The sequence below is a fragment of the Solanum stenotomum genome, chromosome 4, assembly GCF_019186545.1.
Source record: "Solanum stenotomum isolate F172 chromosome 4, ASM1918654v1, whole genome shotgun sequence".
In the NCBI taxonomy this organism is placed as follows: domain Eukaryota; kingdom Viridiplantae; phylum Streptophyta; class Magnoliopsida; order Solanales; family Solanaceae; genus Solanum; species Solanum stenotomum.
Window position 1 is genome coordinate 28,879,911 of NC_064285.1, and position 17,605 is coordinate 28,897,515.

General features: G+C 35.6%; 2 protein-coding genes across 2 annotated transcripts; both read left to right on the forward strand.

Moving 5' to 3' along the window:
• The first annotated feature begins 256 nt into the window (after positions 1-256).
• LOC125861413 (AT-rich interactive domain-containing protein 6-like) lies at positions 257-8,588 on the forward strand. Its single transcript, XM_049541321.1, has 10 exons — positions 257-451; positions 563-699; positions 789-828; positions 5,818-5,940; positions 6,046-6,097; positions 6,340-6,412; positions 7,370-7,431; positions 7,523-7,578; positions 8,146-8,238; positions 8,484-8,588. Exons 1-10 carry the CDS (start codon positions 257-259, stop codon positions 8,586-8,588), a joined length of 936 nt encoding a protein of 311 aa, XP_049397278.1.
• Positions 8,589-9,489: 901 nt separating this feature from the next.
• LOC125861414 (uncharacterized) lies at positions 9,490-11,667 on the forward strand. Its single transcript, XM_049541322.1, has 4 exons — positions 9,490-9,670; positions 10,027-10,119; positions 10,498-10,943; positions 11,122-11,667. Exons 1-4 carry the CDS (start codon positions 9,490-9,492, stop codon positions 11,665-11,667), a joined length of 1,266 nt encoding a protein of 421 aa, XP_049397279.1.
• The last annotated feature ends 5,938 nt before the right edge of the window (positions 11,668-17,605 follow it).

Here is a 17,605-nt window from a genome sequence, read left to right on the forward strand (position 1 = left end):
TAGAAGAGATACAGAGAACAAGCTCAACTCTAAGAGTCAGTCAAAGGCACACGACAATGTGGTGCTGGAGAACGAAACACCTACTATTGATGCTGGAACGAATAATATGGTAAGTGGCTATATGAATTTGACTAATGATTAAGTACATAATATTGATGAAGGAGAAGTGAATGAAGTTCAGCAGAGTGAGAAAATGATCTATGAGGTCAAACAGAATGGTAATGATTTAACGGTTGCTAGACAAGAGGACCTTTAAATGAAAGCAAATAAAACAACTGTTACCACTGATGGTGGTGCCAGGTCGTACGAGTTTCAAAAAGTGAAACTCGAAGTTACTGATTCTTTGAATGGAAAAACACCAGAACCAGCTTGTTCAATGTTTTCGATCAATCCTTCAACTGCAAATGCTGGACAACATAGTGGGGAAGTATCTGAGAGTATTTCTGCAATGGTACATACTCTGATATACCCTTGGGGGCTGATTGACCTACATATATACAAAATTTCCCTATTAAAAATGATCATTCACTTTTAAAAAATGATCATTCGTTTCAAATTTCAGATGGCTGATGGTAAGGATGATGAAGGCTTCCTTGAGGATCAAGATGCCTTTTTAGGAGAACTAGGAACGTTTTACCTGGAGAAGGCGATGGAATTTAAACCACCTAGGTTTTATGGTCATCAACTTAACTGCTTAAAGTAAGTGTATCATGGTTTTATTATTGAACCTTTTTTATTTTCATCTTGTTCCTGGTACATATTAAATCTTGTCATGTTCTTCATGCTAGGTTATGGAGATCTGTGATCAGATTAGGTGGCTATGATCGGGTAACCCTTTTATTCTTCACTTGTATTTGATCAGTTCTCATTTATACTGCAACATTATAGATTTTACCAGGTTGTTGTACAGTCGATGCAAATGTGTCTTGATTATACTGTCTTCTCTTCTTTTTTTGTTGCGTGCATGTTCCTTGGATCATTTCAGTGCTTAATTCTCATGGTCTCTTAGTAGCTTTCTCAAGCATTTTCTTCAATTAATCGATATACTTTAGTCCAGTTGAATATACCGTATAATTTATTGTTGAAAGTACAATCTGATTGGCGTATTGTGGAAAATCCCAATTTTTGATTGAGTTAATTTAATCCAATTCCAATTATAGTTTGAAGGAATCCTTCTAAAATGAATTGCAGAGATATATATTTGACTATATTAGTTGAATCAAGAACTGCAGAGGATATTAGCCACTTACCCAAAATGTCCTCAGCTAATCCGAGGCAGTGGGTCAACAATCAACTGTAATAAGTCGAGGAATTGTGTCTGGACTAACCATGATTTTATGTGGTCATTTTTGTTAAAGGCTTTTTACTACTTATTAACACAATCATGTGTAAAGCATCCCTCGAGGGCTATGTTTCTCTTTCCAAATATCACAATGTGAACCTCGAGTTGTTAGAGAGGGCAATCATATTTTATTTATTGATTTATTTTATAGGTTACATCATGTAGCTAATCTAAGGGTCTGATTCTTTTTCGTGGGTCAAAAGCACGTGGAAATATTTCCGTGCTCAGTGGAATGAGGATCATGGTCTGGAACCTAGGATCTCTCCTTAGTGAACCGTGTCAACCAAATCACCTGAATGAAAAGGAGATATGTTGGCTATATTGTATACTCTTCATAGGGTTAAATTTTAGGAAATAAGCAATGTAGCTCCGTACTCCATAGTATAATTAGAAAAATCCAAGTGGTGGTTGTTTATTTTCTTCTGTTACTAGGTTGATTAATTAATGATATAATATGCTACGAGTCTTTGAGATGAATTGTATATTATTCCCACGTACTTTTGATGGTTTACTATTAAGCTACTTTATCTCTGTAGGTATCTGGATCCAAGTTATGGCGGCAAGTGGGAGACCCCTTTAATCCCCCCAAGTGAGCATTTAGCTGGGCCTAGTTATTTCTGTTTTTTTGGCAACTTGATATGAATATTTCTCCTTTTTCGTCAAACATCAACTTCCCCAATATATACTATGTAAGGGAGATGTTGTCTGTCATTGTTTTTAATGATGATGTGCCATGATTTTGAAGTTTATTTCTATTTTTTCGATGTGAAATGTTACGATATATTTTGGGTACATGTGAGAGTAATAAGTTGCTTCGTTGCTAGAACATTATATCAGAAGGTGGAAGAAGAACAATTGTTCTTGAACTATATAAAACATTAATAACTACTCCCGTTGTTTCAAATGCTTGTCTGGTTTTGACTTGACTTAGACTTTAAGAAAGTAAATAATTTTTTTGAATCTTGTAGCCTGGGATCAAAATAGCACTTGGGAAGTTATTTTACTTAAAATTATAACAATTTTTTCGAAATACAAATTATATGAATTAGGGAGAAACTCCATGAAAGGAAAATTAATGATTCATATAAATCGCTTAGTGGTAAATGTCCTGAAGAAATCCAATGAGTAACATAATCTTGTTATATAGAAAAGAGCAATTATTGCCTTTTTCTAATGAGTCGTATAGTTTTACGTTTTCATCGACTAAAAAGGTTATCAAAGGAATGGTAGTTACTGTAAATATATGGCACCTGGACGTAATTCAACCCCAGCTCATGAGCGGTGGTTTGTCCATTTCCATATAAAAAGTCCAATTTCTCATCCCTCTTCCGATGTGGGATTTCTTAACATTCCCCCGTACACCCAGACCTCAACTAGAGCGTGAACCGTTATAAATGGGGACCCAAAATCGGTGAACAAAAAATTGCATGAGTCTAACTCTAATACAATATAAAGATATGACACCTAAGTCTACCTCAACCTCAAAAGCTAGCTCATGAGGGGAGGTTTGTCCAAGTCCATATAAGGAGTACAATTTCCCATTCCTGTTCCGATGTGGGACTTTTTAACAATTACAATTGAAATGATCGAAAAGGAAATGTGAGTTAATGTGTGCTCAAGGTTGAAAATATAAAACAAGACTTTAAAAAGAAGAGTCCCTTAATGACATAATTTTAAATGGAAATCGGGAATTGAATTCATTATAAGATCTTTTTATCCTTTTTAGAAGATAGTATGCTACTACTCGGACTTGAGGCGAAATGCATTAGCCCTGCTTCCTAAGAGCAGTGTGTCTACCAATTTCACCATAGCGGCATGTCTTGAACTCATAATAGCATATGAATAAGCAATCGTTGAGATTGAGTAAGCTATTTTAGTTTAGTAATGACTCAAACAGATCAATGTTAATAAAAAGTTGTTCAAATAAGAATTTTAGGTTAAAGGTTCATTTTAGATTTGAGTTTAGATAAACCAAAGATGCGTAGAATGTACCAAAATTTCCTTAATCTTGTGGTCTTGAACATGTCATGTGAGTTGTGACACGTTGAAATTAAGAATTGCCAAAAAAAGGAAGAGGCATTCTTTTCTTTGAACTTGGTAACTTTGGAAGGATGTATTCTTTTTATAGTGGAGAGAGTATTAAAACTACTAAAATTGAAAATACGAAGAAAATATGAAGTGCTTTTGCATAAATAACAACATAGATTCCAGCATCAAGCTATAAGCTTAGTTGCTCGGACTTTACTTGTGACACGTTGAAATTCAGAATTGCCAAAAAAGGGAAGAGCCATTCTTTTCTTTGAACTTGGTAACTTTTGAAAGAGGCATTCTTTATATAGCAGAGAGAGTATTAAAACTACTAAAATTGACAATACAAAGAAAACATGAACTGCTTTTGCAAAAATAACAACGTAGATTCCAACATCAAGCTATAAGCTAAGTTGCTTGGACTCTTCACTTTGGATTCCACACCCATGTCTACACGACATGGGTGTGGGATCCGTGTCCAATTTGGTCAATCAAATTTGGGTGCTTTGACCAAAATCTAAGGTGAAATTGAAGAAAATGATATACCTTTAATCTAGAAATTTTTGTGTCACTCCTTTTCCGTTAATCTCCTTCCAGATTCTCCTGAAGTTCTCCCATAATATCTCATAATTTAGGTTTTCTAACTCTTCTTTTAGATATTTTAATTAGTTTTAGGTGAATCGCCGCACCCGTATCCTTACATGGATCCATATCCCCGAATCTTAAAAATTAAGTCATGAAGGATCCAACATCTAGATCTACATCCGTATCGGATTCCCGCACCGAGTCCGAGCAACACAGGCTATAAGTGCTAAGAAACATACATTGCATTAACAAACAACATCATACCCAAGGAATGTTACATCTTTCTTTTTGTCAGGTCTTGGTCAAATATAGAGGACCAGGGATCTTATACACGTATCTGAGTGGTTGCAATTACTTCTAGAGTTAAGCAAGCAGGGACTTGAAGCCTAAAATATTTACAGATGCTTCTGAATAGGGAGTCTAAATGTAAGGATTAGCCTTGTTATTTCTAGTTTCTTTTTTGGTTCACCTCTGAGGTCCCAACTTGTATAGATGATTGAATGTCTTTTGTAGAGGATCATATTTTTGTATAGATTCTCTATTTCTTGGTATACGGCTTGTATACAGGATTTTCCTTGATCATTAACAAATTATTTAACCTTATCAAAACAAAATGGTGGGTGCTTTGTGAAGTACTCACTTAGAAAACTTTTACTTACAACCCGTCTTTTATGGCCTATAAAGTCACTTGAATACTTTGTGTTTGCTTCTTTTCATTTTCATGGTTCTGCTTTTCATCTTTCCAAAGTAGGCTATTTGACTGTGAGATGGCAGCTGGGCATTCTGAAATGTCAAACTTAGGTGTTTGAAATTCCTTAGCTTTCCACTTTTTGAAATGCCAAACTTAGATGTTTAAGTCGAATAAATAACTTCATCTCCATGCATCTATGCTTATATGGTGATTTTGAATAGAATTTGTTCTAAAAAGTTATCTATCTCTTACTTTTTGTTTCTGTACATTCTATTATCTCATGATTTCTCTGTATGTTAGATACTTCTCCAATACGAAAGGCATAGGACATAAAACAGAGAGCTTCAATTTCCTATTGCTCCTCCTCTTGGTTTTTCGGGTGTTGACAATGAGGTAACACTGTGTTTACATTGTTGTTATGTGATGTATCTTCACATCTACTGTATGTTGTACACCTTTTAATTGATATATGGGGAAGCCTATACCCTAAGTAGTTAGAATCATCGACGTATTTCAACTTCGCTCAAGTTCTCAAAGTTGATCATGGATCCTTCTTTAGTTAACTTCGACATCAATCAGTATGGCCTTACTTTGGGATAAGGGACACCACAAAATGACTTTATAAACTACAAGAATGATAAAAATCCAGCCTAGCTTGGTAGCACCAGCTTTCCATATGGTGATGGGACAGTCATTTATTAAAGTCCTTGATAGAAGTGGGGTTGGACTAGAAATGATACTAGTATGTTGTATCAGTATAATACTGGTATGTCCCTCCTGAAGGGGTTTACTTGTAGAGGGAGTTGGTGGATGCACACCTCATGGCTATCTCGTTGCAATTCAATGCTTCCGTTGATCGCATTGCTGTCAAAGACCTCAATCTTCCAGTCTAAGCCTCTAGTTAAGTGTCTGAAGGGTTGTTAGATTGGACCATCATCTTTAAATGTTGAATAAAAAATTAAATGAAACAAAACCAAATTTTATTTAGAAGAAAGCTTTTGATGAACTTTACTGTTCTGATTTGATTATTTACGGAAGTTGGGCATTTTGTTTTGATAAGAATTAAGTTATGGAGTTGGTCTTCACTTCATCTAAATAACGAATCAACTAATGTAGCCTTGTAGTATATGTAGATATATACAAATATGAACTATTTAAAGTAATTTTGCAGGGAAGTGGTTACCAAATTTGTGCATCAGGAAGGGCAGTAAGAGATTCAGCGGCTCGTTGTAAGCTAGGCTGGCAGGAGCAACACCTTCTTGGTTATGGTGAGGTTGCGGAGCCAATTGTAAAGGTCTGCTGCTGAATCCTTGTAGAGGTCTTTGGGCATTGATTTTCTTAAGTTTGATCTTGTCTATAGCTATGTAAATGTAATTTTGGTGGTTTTCATCTTTTATAGGAAAGGAGTGCCTACAATACGCCAAAGCGTACGAAGAGCTTAAAAACTAGTGGTAAGATTGGTCGTCAATTCTTTGCCAACTTGACTTGTTAATATATCTTTATTATTGAGCTATTTTGTCCTCACCATTTCCCAATATGAAGTCTGGCACCTTCCAAAACTTTGGCCTTTAGTGCCTGTTAGTTAACACTATAACTATATTAGGATCATCATCCGAGAACTTTAATTTTTGTTTGAACTCATACTCTATCAGAAAGGAATAGTGACCGCAATAGAACATCTAGTTGTATTCAGGTTCTCTTAAGCACGAGGGACAAAATGAAGTGGAGCACCCAATGAAAGCTGTAGAAATTGAAACATCTAAGCAGTAAATCGTACTTTATCTTAATCCTTTCTTCTAATGTTTTTATGTCTCAAGTCAATCTTAAGTTATTTGATGAAATCTAGAATGTTTCATTACAAATACTAGTGGTACTGAAACTGCATTTGAAATTGCATTTGTTTGTTTAATCTTAATAAGTTCTTTCGTCACCTATCAGATTCGTCTTTGAATTGCATTTAATTTCAACTCATGTTAGTATGTTTACTTTAGCTCTTATTCTCTCTAGTAGTCTGTTAGTCCTGTTAGACTTACATGTTAATAGAAAATATAGAGAATTTCTAGTGCTAGAGAAACTAAAAACTTTATAATATTGGATTCTGGATGTTGCAAAGGGCCGGGGTAAATGTCGCTCCAGTGTAATAGCCAGCAAACCAATCATGAGAGGTAAACCACACTAGCAAGCCCCACGACGAGTTCAACTGAGAAAGTATGCAGGGTGTTTCGAACATGAGACCCCCATTTGGGAGATCCCCTTCTCAACTAACTCGGTCACCCTTGTGGGTGTTGTAGATAAATTATTGGGTAGGTTATCCACTTTTGTATACAATGCCACTTATAGTTTGTTTTCTTGGAGCAAGCGGTGTATCTACTTTTTTGGGTTGCATGCTATAGTCAAAATCAACTTCCTTAAAATGGAATCGACAATCATTGGGATTAGGAACTGTCGGGCTGAGGACATCACTCACATGCATTCTCTAACTTTTGATCTCTTTAGCTTATTATTCTTCTCAAGACCAACTTCATAGTGAATAGGCTTACTACAAGATAGAAAACACTTACTATTATTAGAAATTTGAATACGAGGAACTTCAAATTGTACACCTGTAGTTTTTATCACCAAAAAGAAAAAAAAGTACTATGAACTTCAGTAGTATTTCTCTATCTCTCTTTTTTTAGTTCCTCAGTTTCGGATGTAAATATAAATTGCTTTCCATCCGCTAGGTTGGATGTCCAAGTTGTTCATGTTGGACCCCCTGCTGATTGGGTGAAAATCAATGTTCGTGAAATAGTAAGTTCCTCTGAGAAGTAAAAGAATTAAGAACCTCTAGATTATGCATTCCATTTATCTCATGTTATTTGTAATGATTTTATGCAAACAAAATGATTCCTTTGAGGTCTATGCACTGGTGCCTGGTCTTTTACGAGATGAGGTATAATACCAATCGTGCTACTTGTTTCCATCAAGTGCATTCAATTTGTTTTCTTGTGTGTACTCTCATGATTTATTTTATCAAAAGTATAATCAATATGGACTTGTTCATGTGTTTGTATTATTCCTTGGAATCAATGAGTTTCTCTTTTTTTGCAACTGGTGTTTGGGTTAAGATTAAGTTTTTAGTGTTAGCTTCATCTCATTGAAAGGACAAAACAACCTTCTAATAGATGCTGTTAATATTTTATTTTTTATAAGTTCATTATTCAACCTTTATATAAAGATATGCATCTCTAAAAAATCTGGTGTTTATATTTTATTTTTTATGTTTGCACTGTTGTAATTTTTGACGGCGACTTAAATAATCTGCTGGCTTTTACAAACTTGTATTTTACTATTTTAGTGAGTCATTTCAGTTTTTCTGTAAAAAATTTCCGCAAAGGTAATGATTTAGCATCATAAGACCATAGAATAATTATTGCAACTTGTGTTACTTTTGCCTTTTGTTTTCATCTTTTTTACACCATCTCAAATCTCTAATGCCCTTATTTCTTGGTAAACATAGGTACGCGTTCAATCTGATCCAGCTGGTCTCCTATTCATTACCGGTCAGCCAAACCAACTTGACAATCTTTGGGGTGTTACTTGCTTCAAGAAGGTTCAAACCTTGCTATTTATTTTACTGATTTTGACTTTGATAGAGTAATTAAATCTTTGTCGTACTTGCATATTTTTGGACTGGTAAAGAGAAACTGTCATGCAGAAAACTTGATATTTCTTCAATGGATATGAAGACTATATCGTTGTTACGTTTCTATTTATTGATCACAACACTCTAAGAAGTCAACGACAATCAAAAGGTTCTCCATTTGTAAGTTGGCCTGACATAATTTTTTTTTTCAGGTGGTCACCTTACCTGCTAGAATTGATCAACTTCGCACCAACGTTGTTGTTAGCCTTCATGGGTGTCTCCATGTTCATGTGCCCTTTGCACATCGAAATCTCTGAGTTGACAATGCAGGAGTATTGGTAGTAAGCAAACATTGTGAATGCTTGCCATAGCTGTTTAGTTTTTGTTGTTGATGATACTATGGGTCAAAAACTTTGAATTGTCCTAGATAGCAAAGGAGGTATTTCGGCTTCGGCCGCCCCAGTAGAAACTTATATTGCTTTTCAAAGATAGATGGATATCTGATGTTTAGTACCGGCAAAATGAGCCCATATTTTGGTAACCCGCTAATATTTTAATGGGTTCGGTGTGTGATTTTTTATACGGCTAAAATATGGGTTGATACCCATATTTAACCCATAAAAATATGGATAAAATATGAATTATCCAAATGGATTAGGCTCTCAACTTTTATTCACTCAAAATTCATGATATTACTAAAAATATTGTAACTTTTCTTCCTTTTAATATGTCTTGTATAAAACTAATTATTCTTCTCTATAATTGAAAATAGGAAAGTCTTTGGCCCTCCAATATATATATATATATATATATATATATATATTTATCTATATTAAATGTACATTTCTTTTGTTAATTATAATTATATATATGATTTTATGATGATTTAAGAGAACCTGAATACAACAAGAAGTTTTGCTGCTGTCACTATTCCTTTTTTGTAAGAGTATGAGTTAAAGCAAAAACTAAAGTTCTCGGATGATGTTCTTGATATAGTTACAGTGTTAACTAACACCACAAAAGTTTTGAAGAGTGCTAGACTTCATATTGTGAAATGATGAGGAGAAAACAACTCAATGATATAGATATATGAAGACGTCAAGTTGGCAAAGAATTAACGAACAATATTAACAGTATTTTTTATGCTCTTTGCACGCTTTGGCGTATTGTTGGCATTCATGTCCTATAAAAGATGAAAAACACCAAAATTACTTGTACATGGCAATAGACAAGATCAAACTTAAGAAAATGAATGCCCAAAGACCTCTACACGGATTCAACAGCAGACCTTTACAATTGGCTCAACAACCTCATCATAACCAAGAAGGTGTTGCTCCTGCCAGCCTAGTCTACAACGAGAAACTGAATCTCTTACTACCTTTCATGATGCAGAAATTTGGTAACCACTTCCCTGCAGAATTACTTTAAAAAGTTCATTTTGTTTATATATATATACATATACTACAAGACTACATTAGTTGATTAGACATTTAGATGAAGTAAAGACCAACTCCATAACCTAATTCTTATCAAAATAAAATACCCATCAACAAATTCATGATGAAAAGTCAGGCAAGTTCTGGTAAGAAATTTAGACCGGAGACAAAATTAGTCACGCCGGAGAGTATATTAAGACCTCTAACATTTGGAAGCTTCCACCCAGCTTGATTTCAAACTATTGCAGAGGACGAATGAGATGAATCTGATTTTGGGTCAGTTCAACTGGAGCCATATGAACTCTTTCATACCAAGCAGCTCCAAGGCTTCAATTTTTGGAAGAGGACTCCTCAGGTCAGTCGACACCGCTGGAGAAGCTGGCTTATGAGGGCAACATGGAGGTGAAGGAAGGTAAAGTGTTATCTTATGTACCACCCAGCTCTAAGGAAGGAAAAAAATATGTGAGTATTGAACAAGAAGACTTAATAAAACAAGTAGATTACTGGAAGTCAACCCTAATTGGGTATGTTATCAGTGATAACCCATATATGAAAACAATAAAAAAATTCGTGATGCACAATTAGAAGTACATGAAAAAATACCAAATCTTGTTACATGATGAGGGATACTTTCTTTTCAGATTCGACAATGTTGAAGGGCGAGACAGAGTAATTCAAGTTGGTTCTTATACGTATTTCAACAAACCATTTGTGCTACAGAACTGGGATATAGATTTTGAAGTCAATCCTGATTGTATCACAAATATACCCTGGTAGATTACTTTTCTAGGGCTACCGGTAGGGTATTGGTCTAGTGAAGTTTTGAGCAAGGTTGCGAGTCTAATAGGGAAACCTCTCTACACTTATAGCTTTACTGTTGCAATGGCTAGAATTTCGTACGCCAGAGTTCCTGTTGAAACAGTTGTATCACAACCTCTGTTGGATTCCATAGAAATGGTGACAGCAACAGGATCCTTCAAGCAGGCAGTGGAATATGATTGGTGTCCGAAGTTTTGCACGGAATGTATGAAATTTAGGCATTATGCTAAAGCATGTTGGACTAAGGTTGAGGGAAAGCAAGAAGAACCTCAATTTCAGGAAGTTAAGAAGAAGAAACACAGAAACAAAAGACAAAAAGCTCCACAACCAAGATACGATTGGAAGGCTAAGGGGGAAATTGTACAGATGAGGCTAGTTGCTAGCAAACCCGACAAGGAGGAAGGGACATGGGCAAAGGTATTACTCCTAATTTGATGCAAGTGCAGGCAAGACTACAAATCACAAATAGTTATAACGTTCTCCAGGAAGCTGAAGATCCTGGGGGCACTCACAACCCTGAATGATCATCTCGACATGAAACATAAGAGTGCTTAACTAGCACTTAAAGAATAAAGAGCTGAGACTTTTTCTGTAGAAGAATAAGGTAGATGTTATGGGAGTTGTTGAAACTAGAGGAAAAGTGCACAAAGTTGGGAATATTTTGAAGAAGATGGTGACTGATTGGATGCATTGTCTAAACTCTCCGATGGCTTATAATGGTAGAGTATGGTTACTATGGAAAGATCATATACAAGTACATATATTGGTTGTTCATGAGCAATTCATCAATTGTAAAATTTCAGACAAAACTAGTCCTTTCTCATCTTACTTTACTGTTGTTTATGCCAAGAATGAAAGTCAGCAAAGAGAGGACCTATGGAGAGAATTAGTACAGATTGGGGGTATTATCCAAGAGGCTTGGTTGTTAACTGGGAATTTCAACAATGTTTTAACTACTGATGATAGGTTAGGCTTCCCTGTTATGCAAGAAGAGACACAAGCTTTCCAAGATTGTATTGATACTCTGCAACTTACAACACTAAAGCAAATAAGATGGCACTTCACTTTCTGTAATAAACAACATGATGTTAATCGAGTTTATTCCAAAATTGATTGGGTCATGGGAAATTTTAGTGGATAATGGATTATAGACACGTAGAAACAAAGTTCTTGAATCCAGGAGTATCTGATCAATCTCCAATTCTCATTCAGGTGAATACAAGACCTCCATCGAAACAAAAATCTTTTAGATTGTTTAAAACTATTTTGGATCATCCTGATTTCTTCGAATATTATTAGTCGTACGGAGTGGGAAGGTTGCTGGTACTAGAATGTTTAAGTTGTGGAGCAAACTTAAAGCTCTAAATATGGGTTGAAGGATCTCAACGCCTACATGGCATCCTATACCCAAAAAATACAATATTCTAGACAGAGTCTAGAGGTGATCCAGAGTCAAATTACAAAACAACCTCTCAACACTGACTTGCTTAAGCAGGAAAAAATGGTATTAAATGAAATTAGAAAGTGGAGTGGAGTGAAGGAACATGTTCTCAAATAAAAATCCAGAGTAAACTGGATAGTTGGTGTAGAGGCAAACACCAAATATTTCCATGCCCAAATAAAGATAAAGGATTAGTAGGTATGCTGTTAATTCTATTTATAATGCTAATGGGGTTAAATTGCAGGAACCTACTCTTGTGGAGGAGGAATTCATCTCCTTCTTCTCCAGCCTTATGGGTACAGCAACTGAAGACCTTCCAAGTCCAAATGTATAGGTCAGAAGTAAGGGTCCTTGCCTATCCTATCAACAAAGATGCTTGCTCATAATTCCAGTCACAGACAATGAGATAATTGAGGCAATGGAAGGGATGGCTAAGGATAAAACCCCAGGCATTGATGGTTTCGTAGTGGAGTTCTTTCTGCAGTATTGGTATACTGTTAAAAATGATGTTATAAATGTTGTTAAAGAGTTATTTAGTAATGGGAAGTTATTGAAAGCAGTCAGTGGTACATCTATAACACGTGTGCCTAAGATTGCTACCCCCACCCAAGTGAAAGACTATCGACCTATAGCTTGTTGTTCCACTGTCTATAAGATTATCACCAAGGTCTTCACCAATAGAATTAAACTTTTCTTAGGAAAGATTGTTAGTCCATCACAATCTGCTTCCATTGAAGGGAGAAGCATTATAGATAATATTTTGTCTAGCCATGAGGTGTTGAAGTGGTACTAAAGGAAAGGAATGTCCCCTAGATGCACTATGAAAATTGATTTAAAGAAAGCTTATGATTCCATTTAATGGGAATTCCTGAGGAAAGTGCTTGTTGAGTTAGGTTTCCCTTTTAAATCCATAACTTGTATAATGGAATGTGGGTCCTATGTATCTTACTCTTTGATTATCAATAGGTGATTAACAAAATTGTTTCGAGGGAAAAGGGGAATTAGAAAAGGAGGTCCAATGTCCCCTTACCTTTTTGTTTTGGCCATGGAGTACCTTCAGAGAGAGTTGGAAGAGATTAAACTTAGCAAGGACTTCAAGTATCATCCAAGATGCAAGAAACTTGGGGTAGTTCATATATGTTTTGCAGATGATTTGTTGCTGTTCTGCAAAGCTGACCTTAAGTCTATCCAATTGCTCCAAAGAGCTTTTCAGTGATTTTCTAAAGCTTCTGGTTTACAAGCCAACAATGAAAAAAGTTGTATATTCATGAGTGGAGTGAAGTAAGAATTGAAGTAGACTATCCTAGAAACTTTGGGATATGTAGAAGGGGAAGTACCTTTTATATATTTGGGGGGTGTCCGTGTCATCCAAGAAACTGACCATTGGTCAGTGTTTGCCCTTAGTGGAGAAGATTACAGAAAGAATTAGGTGTTGGTCTGCCAAATTGCTTTCATATGCTGGGCGAATTCAACTAATTAAATCAATCATCTTTGGTATGCAGACTTACTAGGAAAAAATATTTGTATTACCCAAAAGAATCTTGAAGATGATAGAGGGAGTGTGCAGAACTTATTTATGGACATGCTCAGTAGTAAGGTCAATGAAGGCTCTTGTTTCATGGGAAAAACTCTGCCTTCCAAAGGCTGCACGAGGTGTGAATATTATAAATATGAGTTTGTGGAACAGTGTTGCCATATTGAAACTGTTGTAGGCTATTCATAAAAAAATGGATTGTTTGTGGATAAGATGGGTACATATCTACTATATGAAAGATGAATTTGTAGAGAACTGCACTATTCCAGCTAGTGCTACTTAATTGTGTTGTAAGGAAAATTTTGGAGTCAAGGAAGTACTTAGGAACTTGTTCTTCCCAAGGACATCTTGATGTTAAGCTGAATGAAGTGGTTGAAGATTCCAGATTTACTATCAGAAAGATGTATCTTAAGCTCATGCCTACTCACCCAAAAGTTCCCTGGAAGAGTATTGCACTTCAACAAAACATCCATCCTAGACATAAGTTCAATTGTGGCTAGCAACCTAGAGAAGATTAGCAACTGTAGAGAGACTTCAGAAATTTGGCATTCATGTGCCTCCAGATTGTTCTTTTTGTGGTACAACTTTTGAATCATTTGAACATATTTACTTCGAATTTTAGAGTCACTAAAGCTTTATGGCACAAGTTATTGGTGTGGCTGCGGATCAACAGAACCATTGGAAGCTGGCAAGATGAACAAGACAGGGTTACTATCTGGGCAAGGGTGAAAATAGGGAATGATACTTTTATTTTGTGTATGCATCCCTAGATTAAATATAGTTGCTACTTTGTAGATCCTTTTGTAAGTTGTCTTTTTTTGGTTGTTCAATTCTGAGAAGCAATTGGTCAGCAATTGTTTCGTACTATAATGTTCACTTTTTGGTATCAATAAATGGTCAGTATACCAAAAAAAACAAAATACCCGACTTCAGTAAATAATCAAATCAGAATAGTAAAGTTCATCAAAAGATTTCTTCTAGTTAAAACTTTGTTTTGTTTCTTTCAATTTTTTCTTATACATTTAAATATGATGGTCCAATCTGACAACCCTTCAGACACTTCACTAGAGGCTCAGACTAGGAGATTGAGATCTTTGACAACAATGGGACCAACTGGAGCATTGAACTGCAAAGAGACAGCCATGAGGGACATACCAGTATTATACTGATACAACATACCAATATCATTTCTAGTCCAACCCCACTTCGGTCAAGGACTTTAATATATCACTGTCCCAGCACCATATGGCAAGCTGGCGCTACGAAGCTAGGCTGGATTTTTATCATTCATTTAGTTGATAATCTTTTACATAGATTGGTGGACTGTCTTGATGGATTACTCTAGTAGAGGGAATCTAGCCCTTGAGATATGGGTTCACGGGACACCGTGTTTGTTTTCATAACATGTGTTGGTTAAGAAATGCACAAAGTATTTATAAAAAGTTGATTGTGAACCCAATAATTTTTACATTAACTTGATCATTGTAGGAACCCATAAATTACAAAACCTAGATCTGCCTCTGGACTCCGGTTGAACAATGAATTCACTTTTTGTTATTGGCTACACGTCCTTTATAGAGAAAGGTAATGTCTTACAAGGCTAGTACTAAGTAAGTATTTTAGTAATAGTGAGAAAAAAAATCCCTATCCAATTCTTATAGGTATTGTAAGAAACTAAGTATTGATTATGCTTCATTTACAAATTCCTCTTTATAGTTTACACCAAAAGAAAGCAAAAGTATGCATTATGAATTGAGTTAGCTATGTCTTCAAAGCAGTTCTTGTTCCTTTCCTTCAAAATAGTCGACCATATGCATGTTGGAGTTTTTTTTTTTTTTTTTAAAATAGTTATACATTGTGTACAATAACAAATAGAAACTTAAGCTACACATGGGCACAACCATATATGGCCAATCTTAAATCAAGTAACTCCTTACTTAAAAAAAGTCTTTACCTAGTGGCCTTTATCCCAAAGTAAGGCCATACTAATTTCCGTCGAAGTCAACTAAAGAAGGATCTCCATGATCAACTTTGAGAACTTGAGCAAAGTCAAAATACGTGGATGATTCTAATTACTTAGGGTAATAGGCTTCCCCATATATCACATAACAACAATGTAAACACAATGATACCTCATTGTCGACACCCGAAAAACTAGGTGGAGGAGCATAGGTAGTTGAAGCTCTCCTTTTTGTGTCGTATGTCTTTCGTATTGGAGAAGTATCTAACATACATAGAAATCATGAGATAATAGAATGCACATAAACAAAAAGTAAGAGACACATAACTTTTTAGAACAAATTCTATTCAAAATCACCATATAAGCATAGATGCATGGAGATGGTGTTCTTTATTCGACTTAAACATCTAAGTTTGGCATTTCAAAATGTGGAAAGCTAAGGAGAAGTGGAGAATATATTCTCTCCAGAAAGATCAAATGAACTAGAATGTTCCGCTCGAGTCTTCATTTGTAGGACTTTGTGGGATGGGCCCGTGCATGTAGGCTTGGGTCTTTTTAACGTGCGTCATTTGATGACTCAGTGCATGGATGTCATGAGTCCATTGACAGGCCACAAAAGATGGGCTGCTAGTAAAAGTTTTCTAAGTTGATACTTCACAAAGCACCCACCAATTTTTTTGATAAGGTTAAATAATTTGTTAATGATTGTGGAAAATCTCGTATGTAAGTCGTATACCAAGAAATAGAGAACCTATAAAAAAATATGGTCCTCTACAAAAGTCATTCAATCATCTATATATGTAGGGACCTCATAGGTGCACTGAAAAAGAAACTAGAGATAAAAAGGGTAATCCTTACATTTACAAAATCAATTTCTATCCCTTTAAACACTCTCTCCCTCTCCTTTCATACAACCCACATGAAAGATAACATCGCAAACCACCTACCCACTAACAAGGCGACATAATTCAGGTCCTTGAAACTCACCTTATACCAAATATTTGTAGCATGGTGGATAGTAGTCAAAATATGCTAACAACTATCAAGGGAAGAGAACTTTAGGTTATTACCTTCTCATAGAAGCTGCAAAATGTCCAAGAAATAGTAGGGAAAGTCCTGAGAAAGAAGATTATCAGAGCCCCAAAAAAAACATTAAGAGAAAGTCGTATAATAGTAGATAGAAGGCATTGATATTGTCTTATATATTCAGTTGATTATCATTCCAGTAAATTCTTATCTTATTTGAACATCAAAAGATATCTTGCTCATTACAACCCCATTTTTTATTCTAAGTTACTCATCTAATTGGAGACATAAGACATCGACACTCATTTCACATTGAGCAAATCTAGCATAAGGAAGCATCCCGCTAGTATCTCATAAAGTTTAGACTCCCTTTTCAGAAGGATCTGTAAATATTTTAGGCTTCAAGTCCTTGCATGCTTAACTCCAGAACCAATTGCCACCGCTCAGATACGTGTATAAGATCCCTGGTCCTCTATATTTGACCAAGACCTAATAGAAAGAAAGATGCAACATTCCTTGGGTATGTTGTTGTTTGTTGTTAATGCAGCGTATGTTTCTTAGCACTTATAGCCTAAGTTGCACGGACTCGGTGCGGGTGTCTGATACAGGTGCAGATCTAGATGTTTGATCCTTCATGATCTAATTTTAAGATTCAGGGATATGGATCCATTAAGGGATTTGGGTGTAGGGATTCGCCTAAAAATTAAAGTATCTAAAAGATGAGTTAGAAAACTTAAATATGACATATTATGGGAGAACTTGAGGAGAATATGGAAGGAGATTAACGAAAAATGAGTGACATAGAAATTTATATATAAAAGGTATTTCATTTGCTTCAATTTCACCTTAGCTTATGTATTGATTACAGATAATCACTAAAACTATCCACACTTACCCCATCAATTTTGGTCAAAGCACCCAAAATCGGTTGAACAAATTGGACACGGATCCCACACCCAAGTCGTGTTGACATGGGTGTGGCACCAAAAGTGAAGAGTCTGAACAACATAGCTTATAGCTTGATGTTGGAATCTATGTTGTTACCTTTGCAAAACACTTCATGTTTTCTTTGTATTTTTCAAATTTAGTAGTTTTAATACTCTCTCCGCTTTACAAAG